This window comes from Leptosomus discolor, chromosome 7 (assembly GCF_034619465.1).
Source record: "Leptosomus discolor isolate bLepDis1 chromosome 7, bLepDis1.hap2, whole genome shotgun sequence".
Lineage (NCBI taxonomy): Eukaryota > Metazoa > Chordata > Aves > Leptosomiformes > Leptosomidae > Leptosomus > Leptosomus discolor.
Window position 1 is genome coordinate 7,493,605 of NC_141397.1, and position 21,859 is coordinate 7,515,463.

At 39.7% G+C, this 21,859-nt stretch overlaps 1 protein-coding gene across 3 annotated transcripts; it reads right to left on the reverse strand.

Moving 5' to 3' along the window:
- Positions 1-17,992: 17,992 nt before the first annotated feature.
- POLR1F (RNA polymerase I subunit F) lies at positions 17,993-21,648 on the reverse strand. Of its 3 annotated transcripts, XM_086468073.1 has the most exons (4): positions 21,431-21,648; positions 21,136-21,277; positions 19,767-19,975; positions 17,993-18,463 (listed from the first exon to the last, which is right to left on the reverse strand). In XM_086468073.1, the coding sequence occupies exons 1-4, from the start codon at positions 21,646-21,648 to the stop codon at positions 18,070-18,072; spliced, it is 963 nt and encodes a 320-aa protein (XP_086324199.1). In that variant the 3' UTR covers positions 17,993-18,069. The 3 variants fall into 3 exon arrangements, 1 of the variants encoding a protein (XP_086324199.1); XR_015183561.1 differs by lacking the exons at positions 17,993-18,463; positions 21,136-21,277; positions 21,431-21,648 and adding an exon at positions 18,965-19,052 and having other exon boundaries at positions 19,767-19,806; XR_015183560.1 differs by lacking the exons at positions 17,993-18,463; positions 21,136-21,277; positions 21,431-21,648 and adding an exon at positions 18,965-19,106 and having other exon boundaries at positions 19,767-19,806.
- Between the last annotated feature and the right edge of the window lie 211 nt (positions 21,649-21,859).

Genomic DNA, 21,859 nt, shown 5'->3' on the forward strand with positions numbered 1-21,859 from the left:
TAGCATGATTTAAAGCTTTACCATGTTAAGTTTCTTTAAGTTTCTGCACATGCTGCAATTTTCATTAAATGTGTACATTCTTTCTGCACTCAAATGTTTTTTATATTATACTTTGTTCTATTAAAAAAATGACACACGAAACTGTACTTAGGATTAAGATACGACTACTTGATTATATAATTCTCATACTTTAAGGAACGATTTCCTTAAAAAAAGGTTTAAGCTGAAACTTGGCATACAAAGCTCTAGTTTGGGAAAGGCTGGGATGCAGAATGGTTTTACAAAGTTTCACGTAAATCAGTCTTGTCATTTTTTAATTATTTTTACAGAAGACCACAACACCCATTTTAGTACCACTTCTTATTCTCTTAATATTTGCTGGGTCTTAAATAGAAGTAAGATATTTTTCTGAGCTGTTTTCACAGCGTTTTCTTGTCAGTTTAAATGATTGTTTCATCTTAAATAGAAAGTTTACCAAGTCTCAAATCCTACTCAGTACTTGTTTTGCTTCTCTCAAAGCATGTGTAGTGATGAATGTCTTAAGTTAATTTAGTGCTGTGAAAGGTGCCAAACTGTCAGACATGGAAACTAAAATAATCTATTTGTGCTGAGAATGTTTATTCTATTTTATTGTTAAAATTGCAGTTGGAGGCTTCTCCAGCTTTGTGCAGGCATGAAGACCTGTAACATTGGCGGACATGCGAACTGGTGAAAGGGATGAGGCTGTAAATGGAAGCGTGCTGGCTGATCTATGCAATGGAAAAGATGACCTGGCACGGAGCACTGGATTTTAAGTACTTCTAGGATACTCATCTCCCCCTCATCAGCCTGTCCAAATTTTCTCTGAAGGCAAAGGAAATCACACTGGGATAAACCAGCGTTTGACAGAGACTCATTGCCAATATACAGCAAAAAGATCATCAACATAATTTCCCATGATTAAGCATAGTGCAAGCTACTGTTGAGACCTCTTAGCTGAAGACTGTCCCCAGTTGATCTTCTCTAAATGTAATTATTCAGATAATTTCCTATAGTCACAAAGGCAAAATAGTAAGAAGTGCATTTTCTCTGGTTAGTGATAGCAACTTCAGTTCATTTCTTAACAGTCCAGTACAAAGTACATCCTTCCTTCTATTTCCTTACAATTTTAATTCATTATTATTATTCTTTAAGGTTAGGAAGGAATTAACTTATGTCTTCTAAATATGTACGCCCAAAATGACTAGCAACTGACAGATTTGCACAGATACATTTAAGACAAAGGGTGGACACATTTCTTGGGCTGCTGAATTGGGCTTTCATTCCCCTTTTCACTGTACCTTAGCATTGTTTGGCATTACAAAGAGCACAGTATAGAAAGAGCGGACTCTCTCATTCCTGGGACAAGAACCTACATTCTCAGTTACAACCACTAGAATTATGTAACTTACAGAATACGTCCCAACGTGCCTTAAGTCCACTGTTTGTTATTTTTCATTAAATGTATATTTTCTTACCAGAAGCATTTTGTTGGTAACAAATTCACAAAAATAATTCAAATCCTTTTGGGGGTTCTTTTTTGTTTGGTAGATTTTATATCTGCTACAGTCTGTTCAATGTCACTGTGTTAGTACAGGAATATGGCTATAACATTCTTGCATGTGAAGTTGTACATCAGGCGCATTTTAACAGATTTATGTCATCAACCCACACACAGTATTAATCATTCTTCAAGGTCATTTTTAGCTATCAAAGTAAGTGCCTTAGTAAAATTGCCAAGGCAGCTTTCAAGCCAGGCCAGTCGCAAGTTTTCAGGTGCTGGGAAAAAAAAAAAGAAAAAAGAAAAAAAGGAAAAAAAGCGGCTGAGGAATTCACAAAACAAGTTTCTTGGCACAAATGACCATAAAGGTCTGTGATGGGAGAGTAACCATTCATCAGCATACATGCAAGCTGTCTCTGTTATGGAAACCAGGGCACATTAAAAGGAAAAATAAACAGATTTATCAGTCTGGTTACAGTTTTATGAAGTACAACATTGAAAGGTTTCCCCTGTCTGTTTCAGACACTGACAAGATAAACTAGACATGGCTAAGGCTGAATGTGTCCCTTCTGTCAGGTGCTATGATAAGTACAAAAAGCCAGGTATGCTTCACACACAGTCTCCAAATAAATCTCCGACAAGGCTTATATTCTTTCATTTTGTTTTCCATATTTCATCATCGCTAAAGCCAAACAATCAATGACATAAGATCTCGGGATGTTTATTACCACACCAAATGGCTGAAGCCTGCAAGTATGGAAAAACACATCAAATTGTTGGTTTTATGGGAGATCATGCTGACATTTTGTAAAAAATATTTCAGTTCTAATCACTTGGGAATTCCTCTGTTTGCTTTACAATTTGGAGAACTCTGTGACAAGAAGATGCTGGTTTTCTGGTTCAAATTCAATTGCAAAGGCTGTGCAGGCATAAGAGGCAGCCTAGAAGACAGCTAAAATACATTAGCATGGGTACCAAATGTCTGCTTTGGAGCAAATTCAAGAGCTGATCAAAGCTCACAGTATTTCTACATTAAGTTTAAGATTATTTTTCACATAAATAGAGCTTACAGGTATTGTTATTTACATATTCTTTAGGAACATAGAATGGAAATGTCTGCAATGAAATCCTTTTTCTCCTACTTTACTTTTCTACATTTTGCTCCCAGAAGCCCTTTTGTTTAAAACAGACACAAAATGTTACACTAAAACTAACTTTTGCTATTGTAGTGGCCTCCCAAACATCATGTATGGGCAAAACACAGGCTGATGTAAGAGAGGCCAGTACACCGTATGATCTCTGCTACAGTAGCTGGCACCCCGCAAGTGGTGTTAAGTTCCTCTTTAATTTAACTCAGTACTAATGTAAGTCACCATCACACCTAGGAGTTCTGTAGGTATTTACAACTTAATTTCTCCAGATCTCAAGAAAGACAGAAAATGAGAAGAAAAAAAAAAAAAAGAAAAGAAAAATGTGATAGAAAATAAGGAACAAACCTCAAAATATGTAGGGGGAAATGGAATTAAAAGAGAAAGCTGTTACAAGAAAGAGATAACTAATCAAGCTTGAAGGAAAAAATATTGACGGTGGAAGAGTTTAGTATCAGGTTTTTTCTAGGTTGAGCTCTTTGTATTTATCTGTTTTTCTTTTCTTATCCTATGCTCCTCTGAAATAATTCATGCAACTGATCTCTTGAGCATCTGCCTCACATTTTTTTTAAAACACAGAACTGGTGTCTTCACTTTGCTGTGTTTGCTAACCTCACAGCAGGACTGGCAGGTTTCTCAGCAAGCTTGCCAAGATGCTCACACTGCCTTAGAGACAGGGCCGTGAGCTGCACAGGAGCCTGCTACGGGCTCTCAGGTTCACAGCCACCATTGCTGGCACCTGCCCTATTTGAACTGTGCTGACATCAAATACGGATTATTTCTATTGCCCAGTCCTTCCTTCGTAGCAGTCAGTGTTAAACGGAGATGCAGAGCTCAGTGGGTTTTATTGCACAATGCACAGACAGCTGGCTTGATCCTGGAGGGCCAAAATAAATATGAATGAAAAATAAAAATAAATATGAATGAAAAATCAAAATAAATACGAATGAAAAATCAAAATAAACATGAATGAAAAATCAAGACTAAAACAGAGGGGGACGGGGAAGTTCTGCTTTAATTAGAGCAATAATGTTCTGATTCAGGACAGATCCCTAGGGACGGGAAAGCTGTATGAGACACAATGTTGAGAAGTCATCAGAGATTAAACCATTACTTCCTTTGCACTCTGTACAGGCAAATAATCAGAAAGTTATTCTGAGAGAAAGCTGAGCATCAGAAATGTCTGTCAAAGTGTACCACTTGGTGACACAGGTAGGAAAAACATGCATCTTTTTTCTGATGTATACTTGAAGACATATTAAATAGAATTACATCATTTTGTGGGAAGAAAGTTCCCTTTACCAATGTCCAACTTTCTCCAAGAGTAAGTACTTCAGCAAAAGAAAAGTAATATGCCGTCTGTTACTGTGTAGGAACAGAGGACATCATGTTACACCAGAATAGGGACAGCAGAGACTTTTTTGTGCTGAGCTTTTTAACGGCTTGACACTGCTGATTACACGTTCATAAAGAGGAATGGAGACACCTTCTACTGCCCAGGAGAAAGAAGAGAGTTTCTTTCATTCTGCTACCCAGCCAATATCTTCAAACAGGGAACTGTAACAGACTGACCTTTTACTGTCTCCATCTGCCCACAATGAGAATTACACTCCCTGTTACAAAGCAGTTGACTCTGTTGGTACTTTCTAATGAAGATCATGGCTGGTTTTCCCTATTTGCTGGATCCCCAGGTACCTAATCTTGATTTTGACCTCAAAATTTGTTATTTAGGTTTTTGTGATCTCAGACAGCACCATTGTTACTCATCAGTGATCAGTTAAAAGAATTAAAGAATCTAAAAACCAGTTTTATTATGTAAATACATTTGTTAATTATGAAAAGGAACAGGAAAAGCATGTAAAGCAAGAGTTTGGTAGATTTACACTATAAATAGAGACAGTTGGAAAGGATTCTCTTACAAAAAAGTTGGTAGTTAGAACTAGAGAAAAAATTTGGAGTATTTACAAGAGACATTTTCTCAGTTATGCATAAAGATAAAAAACTCTTTCAGCCCAAAAAGAAGAAATTAAAGTAAGATGGATTTCATGAGCTTTATTTCCACCTCTGGTAACTGACTGAACACCTTAAGCCTATTTTCTAAGATTAAAATTCTGTACTGTTAAGGAGACAGTAATGAAGGAACCAAGGAGAAAAGGCAACCTGATGTTCACAGATGAAAATGAACCTGCTGGGATTCTGGGGTTGATTTCAGTAGCCCCATTACTCTATGGCAAAAAAACTATTGACTTGATCAAGGCTAGACTTTCAACCTTGGCTTTTAAAAGGGAGAAATAATTTTAAAGAAATAACAGAGGCAGTGTGCCAAGTGCACATTAAATACAGATGGGGATTCCCATTTAACTCCTGCTTCAGCTGCAGAAACCAGGCGTTCATGATTACAAAAGTAAAGGAAACCTGTGATTCTTTGAAGATGGCAAGGAATAGGATTAATTTGTTGGGGTCAAGTTGAGAAAAACAGAGTGACAGAAAAACAGCACCTAGAGAATGGGACCAAAACTGAGAGCTGGGGATGGTGCTAACTCCTGAAGCACAGACAAACCAATAAATAGAAAGCTGAGAAATCGTTCTAGAAGAAAGCCATTACATTAATACAATAAATAAATTATAATATACTGGGCTCTAAACAGCAATTTTAAAACTGAGTAAGAGTAGAAAAAAGTATAACACTCTCTCACTGTCAAATTCTCCTAAAGCTAACACTCGCCGACCAAAACCTGCATGAGACTCACAAAGGTGGGGCAGGGTCCAAGGTGTGGTCTCCTCGCACCCAGGATGCTCGTACGTGTGCTGGCCCCTGGCTTGCCCTGAAACCCTGCCCTTGGCCTGGTCTAAGTGAGGACCTTCCTTAAAATTTTCAATATTTTTAAATTTTTTTTTTTTTCCTCATCTGACAGTCCACTCCTGCCTCAGCAGTAGCTGCTAATGACTGGAACATGATGAAGTATCATTTGTGTTACTGAGACATATAGGTTTAGGATGACAGGAAGGACATCAAAGGGCCAGCCTTACTCCATGTTGATGATAGTTTTAAGTTTTTCTTTTTTTTTTTAATTATTCCATAATCAGGACTATACTCAGTTCTTGGGTAGTGTACATTCCTCCAGACACAATCATGCTTTGAATTGAGGTGGGGCTTATATGTGCACCTCCAGCCCATGGAGAGGAAAGCTGGGGTTCAGGCTGGGTTGGGGCAGCAGCAGCACGCTCTGACAGTCCCCTGATCCTCCTCAGCAGGATCCAGCTGGTGGAGCACGTGGCAGAGCCCCTGGCATAGCCATAAATTACGTACAGTGTGTGTGACTATGATTAGCTGTTTGACTTCTTGTTAAGCAACACTTACAATATCTGCAGGCACACAGTAAGCAGTTTGGAATTGCTGATTGCTGTCGGATTTACGAGGGGTGGTGGAGAGGGATGAAGAGAGACATGAGTCTCGTTACTCTGACTGTACTTTGGAAATGGGTATCAAAATTTAACTCATAAAGAAACAGGACAGGAATTTAGTTGTCACTCCACAATACATACATTTGGGTCTTGCCTTTTATTTATCTATTTTTTTTTAAAGTAATCAATGTGCTATTTCTCTTACTAGTTTCAACTAGAAATAAAAGTATTAATATAGGGGAAAATAGGTTCTCCAGATAGCATTTATTTACTATCCAGCCTAAGCAAAACCAACACTGGTAAGTGCAAGTTCAAAACACAATTCAGATTCATGAGACTTCCAGACCAAACAAGGTTAAACGTGCTTGGAAGGAGTTCAGCTATAGATCTGCATTTTGGACACGCGTCCCTTCATAACTTCCAAACTGTTGGACACTTGCTCATCATTTCTTTCTCAAATGATGTTTCCAGATCAACACACTTATCCTTCCCTGGGATCAGTCATTTCCTAAATCTTGCCTTTTAGAATGCAACCCTTTTTCTGTCTGTTTTATGACAACTAGTAACACTCTGTGCTCCAGCTCTGTATTAATCTTCCGAGAATGTTATTTATTTTACAGTATTGGCACGGCAGAAGACTTTCCTCTGCTTCTGATGAGGGCCCCTGGAGACAGCTGACACACCACTAGCACAGAGCCAAAATAATATTGTAGGATGTTCAGTCTAAATCAGCATAAAATATTAAGACAATGCTGTTTCTTTTTCTTCTGATACTGGTCAGATTGATACGTTATGTTATAAAGAGCAGACTGAGATCATAGCCTCCTAACTGTCTTAGCTGCAGGCCTTCAGCAGAAGTCCTGCTATTCCCCAGCTTGGCCTTGCTGCATAGTGCTGTGAATGATACTACATAAATTGCAGAGACACACAAAAATAAGAATTTACTTTATTTGTCACTTAAACAGTATTTTAGTACTGATCTCACAAATGGTCTGACTTTATATTGAAGTAGTGAGAATACTACTTGCCTTATAATTTGTGTTCAAAGCTTTTCCAACTACAAAATCTGCCAACTTGAAGGGAAAAAAAGTGGTTTGGATTAAATTTTGTACCCGAAAACAAATAAACACTGCCAATTTGCTAGCACTAAAGAGTTTTCACAGGAAGACATTTTTTAGAAGTTTTTTTTTCAAAATATATTGTTGATGTTTCAAGACTAGGAGCAGATGAAACAGCTTAGTGGTGAAAGGTACTTTTTAGTAAGACTAACAGACTGAAATCTTTAAGTACAGATGATATCTGTCAAAGAGAAGCTCCTGTTTCTAGAGTTTTAATAAGCAGAGTTGCACATACACTGGTCCCACAACAAAAAGACTGTTTTTCGTGACAGGGTCCTACGCTAATTTTAATATCCCATCCTGCTAGGAAGCAGTGTGAACATCTTCCATAGTTTAGCGTGCAGTTCCATTATATCCCATTAGTTGTCTTTCACAGCAGAATTATTCAGTGCTGCCTCTAAAGTTATGAATTAGTCTTTTTACACTTGAGATTTTAGAAAATCCCCTTAATTCCAGTCTCTAGTTAACCTTAAAAAATCATGCAATTCCTAAACTAAGTCAATGGATACTTTCATGACTAAGCCTGAAGCAATTTGAGCCGGATCCACATCCACTCCAGAGCACAGACATACCACAAGCGTAAGTCACATATTTTATCAACAACATTCACACTCGCAGAGTCTTAGTGATGTTTTTGAGTCCCCACGCACACAAGCCTGAAAGCTCTCTCACAAATCCCCACAACCATTCCATAACCAGAGCTCAGTTTGCTCTTCAAAATGTAATTCATTACTAGAGGTGAAGGTTTTGTTATCCCCCTTTTCTGCAAGATTCTAATGGTTACATTGCTTACATGTAAAACACATGGATTTATGTTCAAGTGGGAACACCACTCAACAAGCTAAGCAGGATTTAGACACCTTTTAACCTTCCCAGTGAAGCTCTACAGAAAAGCACTTAAGATACCCTTGTTCAGAACGAGGATAAGCACAATTGAGCACATTACTGTAGTTCAGTGCTGTCAATGTGTTACAGCCTCAACTGCCAGAATAGTTTCTGTATTTTACTTTGTGACTGATACAGTGCAGAAGGCTACAAGTGTAACCTGATGTCACCCTTTTTATATTAATATAATTCAAATGTGTCTATACAGGTGACATTGTCACAGCACAGCAGCCTGTGCAGGTTGGCAGTATGCAGAGAAATTCCCCCACCTCTGATTCGCTCTTCAAAATCTTAAGTTCAGGTCTTACATCAGTCATTGAGCCTTGACATGATGAATACTGAGCTTTTGATGATGAAGAATGGCCTTATGTGAAACCTAAAATGCCTTGATGAACTGAAGACTAACATCGACTTTTCAGACTCTGTCCCCTCCGTAAGCAAAGGAGAACACGTTAGCATACAGCAAACCCAGAAAAAACAGAGGTGTGAATAAACACAAAATAATTACATGCTGTAAAAAACCTGAGTGCAGTAAAGACAAAACCAAGTTGTTTCCACAGCACCGGAGCTAAGATGCCTCCCTTCCCATCCCCTCATGCCTAACACGGTGCAAAGTTCTGCCTGAAGCTTTTCCCACTGCCATGGAATCCACCAAGGGTTTAGGGCTCACCACAGCTGAATTTGGGTCACTTTTTCTTCAAACAGGGGAACTAATATAATTTCTCTTCCCTGCGCAACGACTCATTTCCATGAAACTTACAGGCATTCAGTATTTCAGTTAAGTAGACAGAAGTCTGCAAACCGGCCAATAAATAAAAATTTACTAATGAGGGGGAAAAAATAGAATCATAGAATAGTTTGGCTTGGAAGGGACCTTTAAAGGTCATCTAGTCCAAACCCTTGCAATAAGCAGGGACATCTTTGGCTACATCAGGTTGCTCAGAGCCCCATCCAACCTGGCCTTGAACATTGCCAGGGATGGGGCTTTTACCACCTCTCTGGGCAGCCTGTGCCAGTGCCTCACCACCCTCACTGTAAAAAAAAAAATAATGAATGTCTTCCTTCTATCTAGTCTAAACGTGCCCTCTTTTAGTTTAAAGCCATTACCCCTTGTCCTATCGCAGCAGGCCCTGCTAAAAAGATTGTCCCCATTTTTCTTCTAGGACCCCTACACACCACAGCATTTGCATAAGCTTGTATTCACAGCACGGCCACACGAGCCTCTTTTCCTAGACAACCAAATTAAGGGGAGAATCTGAAATGTGCACAGTGAAAAGCTGGATGAACATGTGTATTAACTGCACTTTGAGATATATGAAAACTAGAAAATAAACTAAACTCACATGGTCACAGCAGCTAGTGTATATACAAAGGTTTTGATGCTGAAATACAGAACACATACAAATTCTGTTTGAATCTTCCAGTCCTATTTCAATTAGCTCACTATCCCTCTCTGTTGTGGTTGTATTATACTGCATCCTGCTAAAATACTATCTAGATTTAAAAATGCGGCTTTACATATTGGTTCATTTTCCACCTGAATAAACAAGTTTTCTTTACAGCCAACTGTAGTAGAGCAGTACCCTGCTATATTGCAAAGGAAGGAATGAAATAAGTCTGCAGGCTCCCACTGACTTTATTAATAGAATCATTATGAATGTAGTCCAAGGGTGGAACAGCAGCAATCCAAAAGTACAACGAAGCGCAAGCGTCCTTTGTCATTCAGAGATGTTGTATGTTTGACAAGGGACTTTGTAATTGCTCCAGTAGCACAGCGCTAACAGAAAGTAATGCTCTGAAGCTAAAATGCTTACCAGAAACTTCCTCTCATCAAATACCAGTTCACAGAAGTTTTGAGATCTTTAGATGACAGATGTTGGGAAAAAGTCCGACAGAAAAAGCAATACTCCACCATGTGGCATTGCATGAGAATAGGCAGAGCCCTTCCACAAGCCAGCTTTTTCCAAGCCCTACACTGATTTGACATATAAAGTGTAAATCCATAGTGGAACAGAGCAGTTTTCTTGGTATCATATTCTGGTACATCTGAAAAAAAAAACCAAACAAACAAACAAAACAAACAAACAAAGGAAATTCAGTGAATTTCAGTAAAATACGAATTGGGAGGAAAAAACCCCTTTTGGTTCCTTACCTAATGATGCAATTCAGATAGCTAGAATGGAATTCTTCTCTATTTGAGATTACTATTTGCACATTTTAAATATGTTACTTCACACTTCCAAAAACTAGAGAAGCATTTTGAATGGTCTGAAAATGGTTAGTGGAAAGAAGAGAGAAATGCCTTTAAAGACAAATCTTCAAGTTTCCTTCTGTTCTCAGGAAAGACTTTGACATTTCAAAAACTTCCTTAAACTGAAATTTTACCCTTTGTATTTTGGGTTTATGAAGAAATCCCCAGCTTTTTCCCTCTTTTTTAAAATTCTTCTTTCCTTGTCAATCTTCCATAAATTCATTGAATTTTCTTAGACCATTTTCCAAAGTGTGCTCCAGTAAAGAAACAAAGAAAGCCTAACCATAAATAATTGCAATAATAATAATAGTAATTTGAAAAGCCAAACAAAACCTGAAGTATCAGAACTCTCTGTACTCAAGTTTTCCTAACCACCAGAAACACTGTTTACAGAATAGTTTTTGCTCAGTGGCAAGAAAAAAAACCAACATCGCCAAACTAAAAATGCTACAGAAAACAAAAATATGTTTTTTTCCTTTGTTAACATTTCTCATTACAAGATTAGAAGCGTTCAATAGAAAAATGCTGAGAGAAAGCATCCTTCACTGAGTTTTCATGTCACCTTTCCGATATGAAGAAGCAGTGCTTGTATCTACAGTCCCTCGCTGGTGATGCCAAAGCCCCTTGTTTGCATTGCAACCTGAAAGTGTTTAAGACTGCGACCTACCTCAAGCCCAGCAAGAGCTCTCATAGCAAGACACTGCAGAGATAGTCAGTCTCTTTTTTTCACTTTACATCCACAGCTACTATTTGGCTAAAAATGTGAAATCTTTTTATTCTTCCTTCATGAAACAGAGGTCTCTGTTATTGGTATTTGAATTCTATCCAGTTTGTCAACACCTTTCGACTATCTTTCCTTTCAAGTGTAATTCAGAAATTTGAATGCCTGTCTCACAAATACAGTAATTACTCTTCTGTTTCTTGTTCATAAAATGAGGAAACAGCCTTTGGGGGATTTGTTTTGCCTGAGAAAAGATATTTGCTGCACTTAATTAATAGGAAGATATAAAGTTATTGGCAACGGCTTGTCCTCACACGCATCATCATAATACTGCACCACTCATTTACAGGATGAATATAAATCAGGAACGAATAAGATGACACTGGACTCTATTTTGGGATAATTTCTGACAATGTTTTTGCTAACCAGGCATTGAAGTGAGATGGAAATAATCACAATACAAATTACTACAGAACTAATCTATGAGTATTTGCATATTTTGGCAAGTACATTAATACAGACTACAAAATGCTCTCGAATGTGTATTACATGCACACTTTTTGCTATTTCAGAAATCTTACAGCTATTCATAATATCATTCACTTGGCCCAAGGAAACTAAGAGTTTAACTAATGGCTATCCTAAATGAAAAGACGAATTTTGAATTTATACATATGAAATAGGATTAACCCCTCTGTGAGAAAACTAGAAAAACATGGGATTTAGTAACAACACAAAGTTACTTGCTTATGCTAAATTCAGTTTAACATCAAGAAAATCATATTAAACCAAGTTATCAGCATATCCCATTCATCATCAGTGCAGGCTGTTCCATGTACTTACTTTTAGCCACAATATATGCAATTTCTTCGAAAGGCAGAGGTCCTCACAGCTGCTTCTCTGTGTAGGATGTAGATAGATGAGGCAAAGGTGTGCCCCTCTTCACAAAGCCACAAGCTCGCGTCAACAGGCTCCATGAAGAAACTACAAATACCTACACCAATCTGTGCACTTGTCGGTTTGTTGTTGGGGTTTCGGGGTTGGGGTTTTTTTTCAGCAGGGAGACAAATAGCTGCCCTTCTAGGAGAGTGCTTCAAAACACTGGTAATCTTTTAAGTCCATGGAGAGCAGACCAAATCTCTGGAGAAAAAACGAGTGTTCAAGCACGAACGGAATAAAACAGCACTATCCCGAGGATGTCACTGGTTTGTTAGTTGAAACAAAAAAGGTGCTGATGAAAAAAATTTATAGAGCTCCTAGACTACATCTTATTTCTCATGATGTTGATATTAATGATTACTGATGCAGCATAAATTTGCCTTTCTTTTCAGTCCAGCTTTTAAATGCTGGTTTGACTAATCCATACAGAATTCTGTAATAACAATAATTTATCCATACACTAACACTTTTATTATGAAAAAATAAAAGCACAGACTGTATCTTCATACACAGTAACAAGCCTATACAGCCACCTTTATCAAGGCCAGCTGTAGCCCAGTCCAACTCACCTTGAAAAGAAGATGACATTGGCTTCAACAAGCTTCATGAATCAGTTATTCCACTAGTTTCGACAAAATGCTTTTAGTCAAGTCTGGGACTGTACTGCACAGCCTGGATTCCACTCACTGCTCTGCTCTTGAGTTTTCAGCAGAATTGTGTGTGCTGTGCACATACACATCACCATCAGGCCATGCCCACTGATCATGGCTTTGCAGAGAGAACTGCAGTATTATTTCTGAATGCAATTTCAATTGTGACTCAGTCAAGGTATTTGGCAAAAGAACTGCTTCTTTCCGTGTCCAGACTTCTAGTGAATCAACCGTACCCAATGTGAGCTTCTAAACAACCCGCTGAGTGACAGAATGGCTCTTACTAGAGCTTCTTAAACATGAGGTTCTCAATCAATTTGTGGAGCTCAGCGAAATCCTGCTCTTGAAGGAGGCCTCAGTTTCAGGTCTAGTAAGAATATTCCAGAGAAGTCCTCACAGACCAAAGGCACCAGTGCAAGAAAGCATAAAGGAAGGAGCACAGAGGATAAGGAGCAACAGTCAGTCCTATCTTGATACCTGCACTCTTAGTGTCACAGAGCTTTAGACACCAAAGGTCACAGCTCAACCTTCTAGTCATGAAATGCACTAAAATAATCCATAGAAGAGGAAGGTACTGATAATGAGTTTTGTACAAAATTCTTTCCTCTATTTATGAGGTTTCTTTGCTATGTACAAAGAACTTCTACAGTTCACTCACCTTCTGCACAGAAAGTTCATTTTAGCTGTTTCTATAGAAAGATTCTCAAAGAAGTCTTTGTTGAGCTGGACTGTCTGGCCAAAACAGAAATGTTCCAGCAGGAATAATACACTACAGACATATCAGTTTGGGAGATGGGGGGAGATCATCTATGTATTCAATGTCTCAGAGCAGGGGTCCTCTAAAAGTTCTTGAGGATAAGTAAAGCAAGAAAACTAAAGCTCATTTCTTCTTACCCATCTTTATCTGGGACAGCTGGCTCTAGGGGAACTTGAATCCACTGCCAGGCTGCAATTGCTCCTAACAGCTTAACGCCAGGTCAACTGAATGGCTTGCTACAAGACAAGAATTAAACCCAGCTCTAAACTTAGTTATGTATAAAGTCATGATGAAGGACACAAAACTTAGTTATGTATAAAGTCATGATGAAGGACACAAAAATCACAATCTGTGTCTGTAAAAAACTTACTGACAACGTTGGAGAAGTGTGAAGCCTGATTTTCAGAATCTTATTTTTGCTCACATGAATCCAGGAGTCAAAGTATCTTCTCCCGACAAACAAAGCCTACTGGATAGTGAAGTCCTTCAGGCTTTATTGAAACACAGAGTTTTTGAAAGCTAAATAGCAGAATAGAATCAACATTATGGTAGGAAAAACGTATGCCTGCTTTCATTAGAATGAAACGATTTCGGTCCTTTCGTAGCCAACCCTAATAATCCTGAGAGCATCAGATCACGTAACCTCTTCATAGGTATATGGAAAAAAATACGACTCCAGCAGTTTGGGTGTGTAACTACCCCCATGCTTTTCATAGCAAAGGTCTGTACTGTCTGAGGGTTATCAAAGGTTGGGATGTTTCCAAAGGCAAACTGCTTATTCAGAGGCAGATTTGATCAAGGCTCATGTTTTCCAAAAGGCAGCTAGCTTACTTAGGCCCTTTAAAAAAATCCTTTCCCTAGAGCTCATCCACTGGGCTGTTTGGGCTGCGTATTTTAAGCAGCAGGAAACTGCCAAGTTAAAAACAAAGAATTCATTTCCAAGAGAAGCAAGGAAAAGACAAAGAGCAAAAGTTAACACTGCAGATCATTGCAAGCTTCAGAAAATAGAAAACAATTGTTTTAATGAGAGCTAAAAATACTTCCCTCTAAGAGCGCTTGCTCCTCTGCCAGAGACACACAATACACTGAGAAACATGTTTGCAGAATCAAAATATTTATAAAACTGCAAAGAAGCAGTCCTGCTTTAGAAACTTCTTATAGCTGGCTAAGTTAGAACTATGGGTTTTATAATACAGACAGACAAGAGGTTGTCAACCACAGACAGAAGTGAATATTGGCTTTGTTGCCAACTTAATGTTAAAACAGGAAAAAAAAACCAGCGTATGTTTTCTCTAGATCACCTGATAGTTACCTTGGCGTAATTACCAATACAGTTATAGGACAATATACAATTTTACTTTCTAATGCTCCCTTTGCTATGTGACAGAAGTGAGTTGTACTAGAATGCACTCTGAAAAAAAAGGCACAGAAGGGCCATGCAAACAAATATGAAGTCATCTGGCCTCACTGGAAGCTTTACAAATGTTCGTTTTCTATACTCAAAAAGCTCAGCTCAAAATTCAATATGACTCTTCATTTGTAGTCCAGGGGAACACAGAAAGCTAAACATTTATAATGATCAAACTTCATAGAAACTTGTATGGAAAGTGCCAAGTTCAGCTTCTTTCCTTTGTTAATTTCAAGCACTGGAAAATCTTACTTCTTTAAAGGGGAAAAAAATAAAGTGAAGTGATTTAAAGTCACAAATAGAGTGACAATTCACTTTTGAAAATGCAAGTTTTCTTGCCATATTTAGCTAATGCTGAAACAGTGTCTACAGCAACATCAACACTGCAGCTGTGAGGCTGCCAATATTTGTCCCAACTGTGAAAACCACTTTTTCCCTTCTTTCTTTTTTTAAGTCTTTTCTTCACTTTTCCCCTTCCAAAGATACAAAACAGCAGTCAGTCAACTGCTTTGTACAATTGTCAGGCAAAGGAATCTCCAATTTTATTTTGTAGCACAGTTGCTATTTGCATATTGACCTATCAAGAATTTAATGTAACATGTAACATTGGAGCAACAACTTGTTCAGCAATCAGGAATTGCCAGCTCCTGCATCTAATTTATTTTTTAATTGCTCTTTTCTGTTGTAAGCCAAGAAAGAAAACCCCCTCAAAAAAATATAAGAGGGTGCCGGCCACACTTGAGTGCCAAAAAATCCTGCCTTTAAATAAGGCCCAAAACTGAGACAGATTACATCGGGCTTTCAGAAAAGTTGCTTAATACCCTCAAAAAAAGTCTGCAGTTTGTTAAATTACAGTAGGCAAGTCTCTTTCAGTAAATGGTAAGGCAGCAAAATTGGAAAAAGAGCATTTAAAGTGCTGAAAGCATTTATAGAATGTTACTTGATTCATTAGTTGCAACTTCAGTTCTTTCCCCCTGAATGTCTCCCGTCTCTCCATGCTGATGAAAAGCTGGAACAGAGCAAGATGAACTCCTGGTGCTACAAGCTGTTTGTATGAACTGGTGGGGCTTGGCTCATGCCACAGTCACCATCAGTGGCTCTGTTGGAGATGTGCTTCCCTTCCCTAAAAGGGAAAGTGAGCTATAATGATTATTAAGGACTAACAGATGAGGTCATTTGATTCCCACAGTCTTTGGTTCATCTGCAGCAGCAACTGCCTCCATCTTTCTCTTCCTGTAGGCATCAACAAAAAATATCTGCACTTGCCATTCTCCTCGCTCACGTACCCTCCATACCTACCCATCTAACTTCTTCCTTCTACATCAATCCATTTTTTAAAAAAAAAAAAAAGAAAAAAGAAAAAAAAAAGGGGGGGAGCTAACATCATTTCTGACCGTAAATTATGTCCCAACCTTTAGCCTGTCCTGTGTATTTAAACCTTAAGCCCATTAGGGTGGGACTTTCTGTGTAACCCTGCAACACTTAACACATGAGACCTTGCAGCGTGCTGTACCAAATGCATTACAAACATTATCTGACTCCTCAGGTTTTGTCAAAGCAGAGGAATAATGAACAGACACGACAGCATCCATGACGTTGCATGTAGCTCAAGTGTCAGCATTTTCACACATAGAAACACAACAGGGACAATTCATGTTCATCTCAGGATTGTCAAGAAACTGGTTTCAAGATCAAGTACACTGAAGAGCAAGCAAAAGAGGACACACCGAAGTTCCTGCTGCCCTTAAACAGCTATTTAAACTCACTTTATAGTCTTCAAAAACTTTTAACTTTGTTCTTTACGGTGCTATAATAAAATTCCTATGACGTATTGCCATGCCATCAAGCCTGGAAGACAGAAACTTTGTCTTCAAAAGTTTGGAGCTTTAAAGATACATAAAAGACACTAATGTAGCACAAAGCAAGCCCCGAAACAAGTATTGTCTCACTTTAAATTCAGAACACGTTTAACGTGAACGGATTATGTTATTAGGCACTGCATACACGTCTAGTAAAGTGAGCTGACAGCATCAGCGTAATCACTAGAGCAAAACGTTTCGTCACCTAAAAACAGACAGACGAACAGCAAGTTTCCACAGATGTGCTATTTGCTTACAAGGCTTTCAAAGAGCTGGTTACGCCTTCTTGAAACAGGTAAATCAACACCAAGGCAATCATTGCCTCCTACCTTGGATAAAGACTTAGCCTAGAGCACGTCACACTACAGATCTCCCCAGAACTCCTTACAATAGAGAAGAGCTGCAACCAAAAGCATTGACATTCAAAAAAAATCATCGTAGTTGTACACCAGGAAAATTAGTTCTTAATAAAGGTGCATTTGTTAATGTCTGACTGTCGTTGTCCCATTGCCAGGAGTTCCCACTAACATTAATTCCAACAGTTTGGAAAATACTGACAGGAGGTACCTCTGCTATTCTACAGAGCAGTGTTTGAAAGTTACAACTAGCAGAGAAAGTTGGAAGTTGCACTTCAGCTTTTTTTTTTGTAAAGACAACTGTGAAGTCAATGAGCTTGACGCACAGAAATGAAGTTTATCAAAGTACATCCCATCACCAACCTCTTTGCCTACCGACATCTCAGTGGTCTTCTAACCTGTAAGTGGTACTTCATTACACTAGATTAATTTAATCTTCTCCTGTCTTCCCTGCTTGCTCTGAATCAACTGATCATACCATTTTTCCTAGAGTACCATGAAAGGTGTTTTGAAAGATCCAAGATACTCGAGTTTGCTTAACCTTTAAGTCAGGCTGCAGAGTTTCATGCACAGGCATTCATGGCCCCTTACCACAACTGAAAAAAAACCCCAAACAACCAAGAAACCCCTTCTTTTCAGCCCCATGGAATTTCCCAGAACCCTAAAGGCAAGCCTAATCTACTCTTATAAAATCAAGACCCTCAGCAGCAATGTTGGAATTACAGCATCAAAGTCATGATCTCTGGTTAATGCGTAGAACTGGGAAGCAGACACAGAGCTGATGCAGGTGTTCCTGCAATTACGTTCCACTGTTCTTCTGTGCCTTATTTTCCAGTAAATAATACGGGCAGATATTGCTTCTATCCCATTTCTGATACAACTTCAAAGCTCCTGCCTTTAAAGCTGCTGGTGCACACAGGCACACAAACATCATCCTACCTTGCAGCGCAGGTTGTTCAGTAAAGAAACATACATATGCATTTTGAAAACAGGATTTTATTGGAAGCTTATCAAAAATGTCTGAAATCTTATTCAGGAAAGGCACTTCAGACTTTAGTCCTTTTTCTTTTTAGCTTTGGGTTCTTGCGACAGCTGAGAGAATTCACTTTCTTCGCCTTCATTGCAATGCTTTCTTTTCTTTTTCTTTGACTTTTTATGGTCACTTTGGTAACCACTGGAGTCACTGGTAGGCAATACATGCTCCTGTTCTTGCTTATGCTTTTTCTTTTTCTTTTTCTTCTTGCTTTTATCTTCACATAATCCATTCACAGAATCAACTCTTTGCTCTTCTGCATTTTCCCTCCCCATGTTATCTGTTTCGTCCAAAGGCTCCTCTGTGACATTATCTCCCCCAGAGTCATTCAATCCATTTTCCTGGTGGTCAACCTTTTGAATTTCGTCTCCATTTGTATTGTCAGCGGTGGTCTCAGATTGTTTGGGCTGCATGCTGTAAAGAAATGTATAACGTAAGCTGAGGTAGAGACATCTAAGTGCACCTCCCACAGTGAAATGTCAAGATTTGCTAAAACACAGTATTTACACCAAGTAGATAAAAGATAATCATTTGCTAAAACCAATAGCAAAGAGGGAACCTGATACTCTAGTTACAGAAAATCTTAAAAAGCCGGACTACCTTCCTTCTTACCACAGAATCAGTATTCTTTTTCAAATCTTAGCCTAAATTTCTTCTCTAAAATGCTGTACAGTCCATTTTGATATTTCCTCTTTTCTTGTACACCTTCATCCACTAATTCACAATGACACATTGTGTAGCAAAACTTTTTAAGTTACTCAAACCCGCAGAGCCAACGGCTCTGGTTTCACCAAGCAATTGCCTCACTGAAGTCTATACAGTTAAAAAAAAAAATATGATGCCAGAAAAGTCTAAAAAATAAAGATTAAAAAAAAAAAGCCAACCAAAATCAAAAAACCCAGCAGGTACCTTGCAACTGAGAGCACGGGAGAAAATGTCTAGGAAGACAAATACGGAAAGAATGCAGTTAAAAACCATGGAGAAGGAGACGTCCACAGAGGCACTGGGGACAAAATCGTTAAGTTTCATTGTAAGTTCACAAAAAATCCAGACCATCCTTCCAGATTAAAAAAGAAAAAACCAAACAATTATTTTGTCAGTAGCAGTCATATTGTACATTTCATTAAAACATAACCACACTGGTAGGAAAATATTGCTCAATAAATGACCATTAAAAAAAATTTTGGATGACCTCTTTAAAGACACCACTATTAAGGCTTCTAGCAAGCTGCTCTGAAAATTTCGAGGCATAAGTGAAAGGAAGAAGGTGATGCATTTTCTTGTTATCTCATTGTCATCTTTGATACTCGTAAGTCACCCACATATAGCTATTTAGGGTTATGTAATGTGTGTGTGTGTGTAAACACCAACGTTTTCATTGAGCGTTTTCACTTGAAAAGCCTAAGCCCATTCATAAATACAGCTACCCTGGGCATTTGGGGGTGTTATTTTGAACATACATTAACAGTTCATAGGTCAGCACACTCAGACTTTTAAAGCTAAAAAGAAAAAAAAAATCTACTTTTATTTTTCCAGAAAAGACTTCCACGCGAGTCCTTAACACCAGAACGCTTGGTTTAAGATAACGCAAGCAATATATAGACATAGGTTTGTGCAAAAATAAGAAAGCTTAAAGATTAAGATGTTAATTCAAATCATTCAGCTTGTAACAAACCCATTAAAACAGTTAAAAATATTCCCTAGTAGGGCACAATACCTGCTTTTAGTGAGTCCTCCTCGAATGAAGAACACCCCAGCCGCATCAGAATCCAAATGCAATACTTGAAATTTCAGTTCATCTCCTATTTTTAACCCCAGCTCTTGCCACTGTACAATGGACATTTGTTCAGGTTTAGGGATAGAAGCATTGAAGCATCCATGTATCAGGCAGCCAATATGACTAGGGGCCACTTTATTAATTACACCCTAAAAAAGAAAAAGAATGTCATCTGCAGCTGCAGTAAAGATCATCCGTTTAAATGCACATGATATAAACCTAGTTTCCTGTACGGACACTATTTGACAAGAGTTTATACACCAGCTAAAAAGCCAGTTTACCTAGCAAATAAGCTAACTCTTCACTAAAATCAAAGCTATTCCCATATACTCTTCAAACAATTCTTCATAAAAATAGAATTGAAACTGCATCTGCAAGAGAAAGAAAGTCAAAAGACGGGATTTAGCCACAGCGAGTACCTGAATAGAGCAGGTAACTTTTTCTCACACTACAGCCATCAACTTTGCTTTAAAGTCTGCTCTGAAGTTGGAATTACTTGCCTAAAATGGCCTTCATGCTGGCACAGCATGACTCAGCAGCTGAAGATACAGACGACACATAAAGAGCTTTTATGTGCTGCATCCAGTATTTCAAAGTACATGACTGCACATCAAATGTTATTCACCTTTGTCTTCCCCAGGGATGAATGAAAGACACTGAGGGTTTTTCTTCCGAGCAAGGGGACACGTTCACTTCTTAACCACGCTTAGAAAGACACAAGCTAACTGCAAAATGTACGGCACCACAACGAATGGAAGCCAACTCTCAACTTTTTCCCACAAGTACTGATGTTAAGTGTATCAATAACCTTAAAGCTGTTCTACGAGCCACCTGTTTCGTTTTCCTGAAAGGCAGGCTTCAGCTTCACGTACTGTTCTGGTACTTGAAGGAAATAAACTCATGGGAACATCCTAGACATTCCTAAACACTACTAAATAACAGCCAACACACCTGTTTGAGAATTATCTGCTCTCTGGAAAGAAGCATCAATATAAATGATATGCAAAACAATTACATAGTATTTAATAATGTGATGCTTATGATACAAGATTGTATTAATTAAAAATATTGTATATAAATTTAACAAACACAGGGACAGACAGTACAGATGAAAATAAAGGCTACTACTACAAACTGCTCATGAACTACTGTAAAGGACTCCCACACGAATAAACTAATAATATAAACTAAAACGTAACTCCACCGAAGTCCCAGACCTCTGCTGACGAGGGAGATAAGCCAATTATCTCCCAACGATTCCTTTCCATAAAGAACCCACGCCCCGTGAGATGCCAACGCGCTCACGTACCACCAGCTTCTTCCCTTTCTTGGGGCTGAAGATGACGAAGTCCGCCTCGACGTTCAGGTGGATGAACCCTTGGTCGTCGTAAATGTCCCCGAGCTCGCCCACCACCTTGATGTTGTCGTAAGCCACCGGCACACCCTGAAGGCTGGAAGGAGAAGGGGGGGGGAGCACCGTTAGCTCTTAGGCCGGGGACAGCCACCAGCGGGGCGGGGGGCGCTCCCCCCCCGGCCGCGGCGGGCCCAGGCCCCTCGCCCCCCGCCCGGGAGAGCCGGAGCCGAGCCCCCCTGCCCGGCCGCACCTTTCCGAATACCGCAGGAGCTCGGCGTCGAGCTGGGCGCGGATGCCGGAGCGCTTGCGGCCCAGGTAGCGCGGCGCCAGCGCGACGTGCCGGCGGTGCGGCGCCACCACCAGGCACGAGTAGCGCCGCCCCACCAGGCCGCGGGCCACGGCGAAGGAGGGGATGGCGGCGGCGGCGGCGAGCGGCGGCGGCGGCGGCGGCTTCCCCGCCACGGCCATGCTGCGGGCGGGCACGGCGGCACACGCCACGGCGCGCCGCGATGGCGTCACGCACCCGCCGGTGAGGCGGGGGCGCGGGACGGCGGGGTGCCGGCCGCGGGGAGTGACGCACTTCCGAGGGGCGGTGGCGGGGAGCGACGCGGCCCTTGCGGCGCCGGGCCCCGGGCGGGCGGGGAGGCCGCTCCGCGGAGCCGCGTTGGGGGTGTGAGCG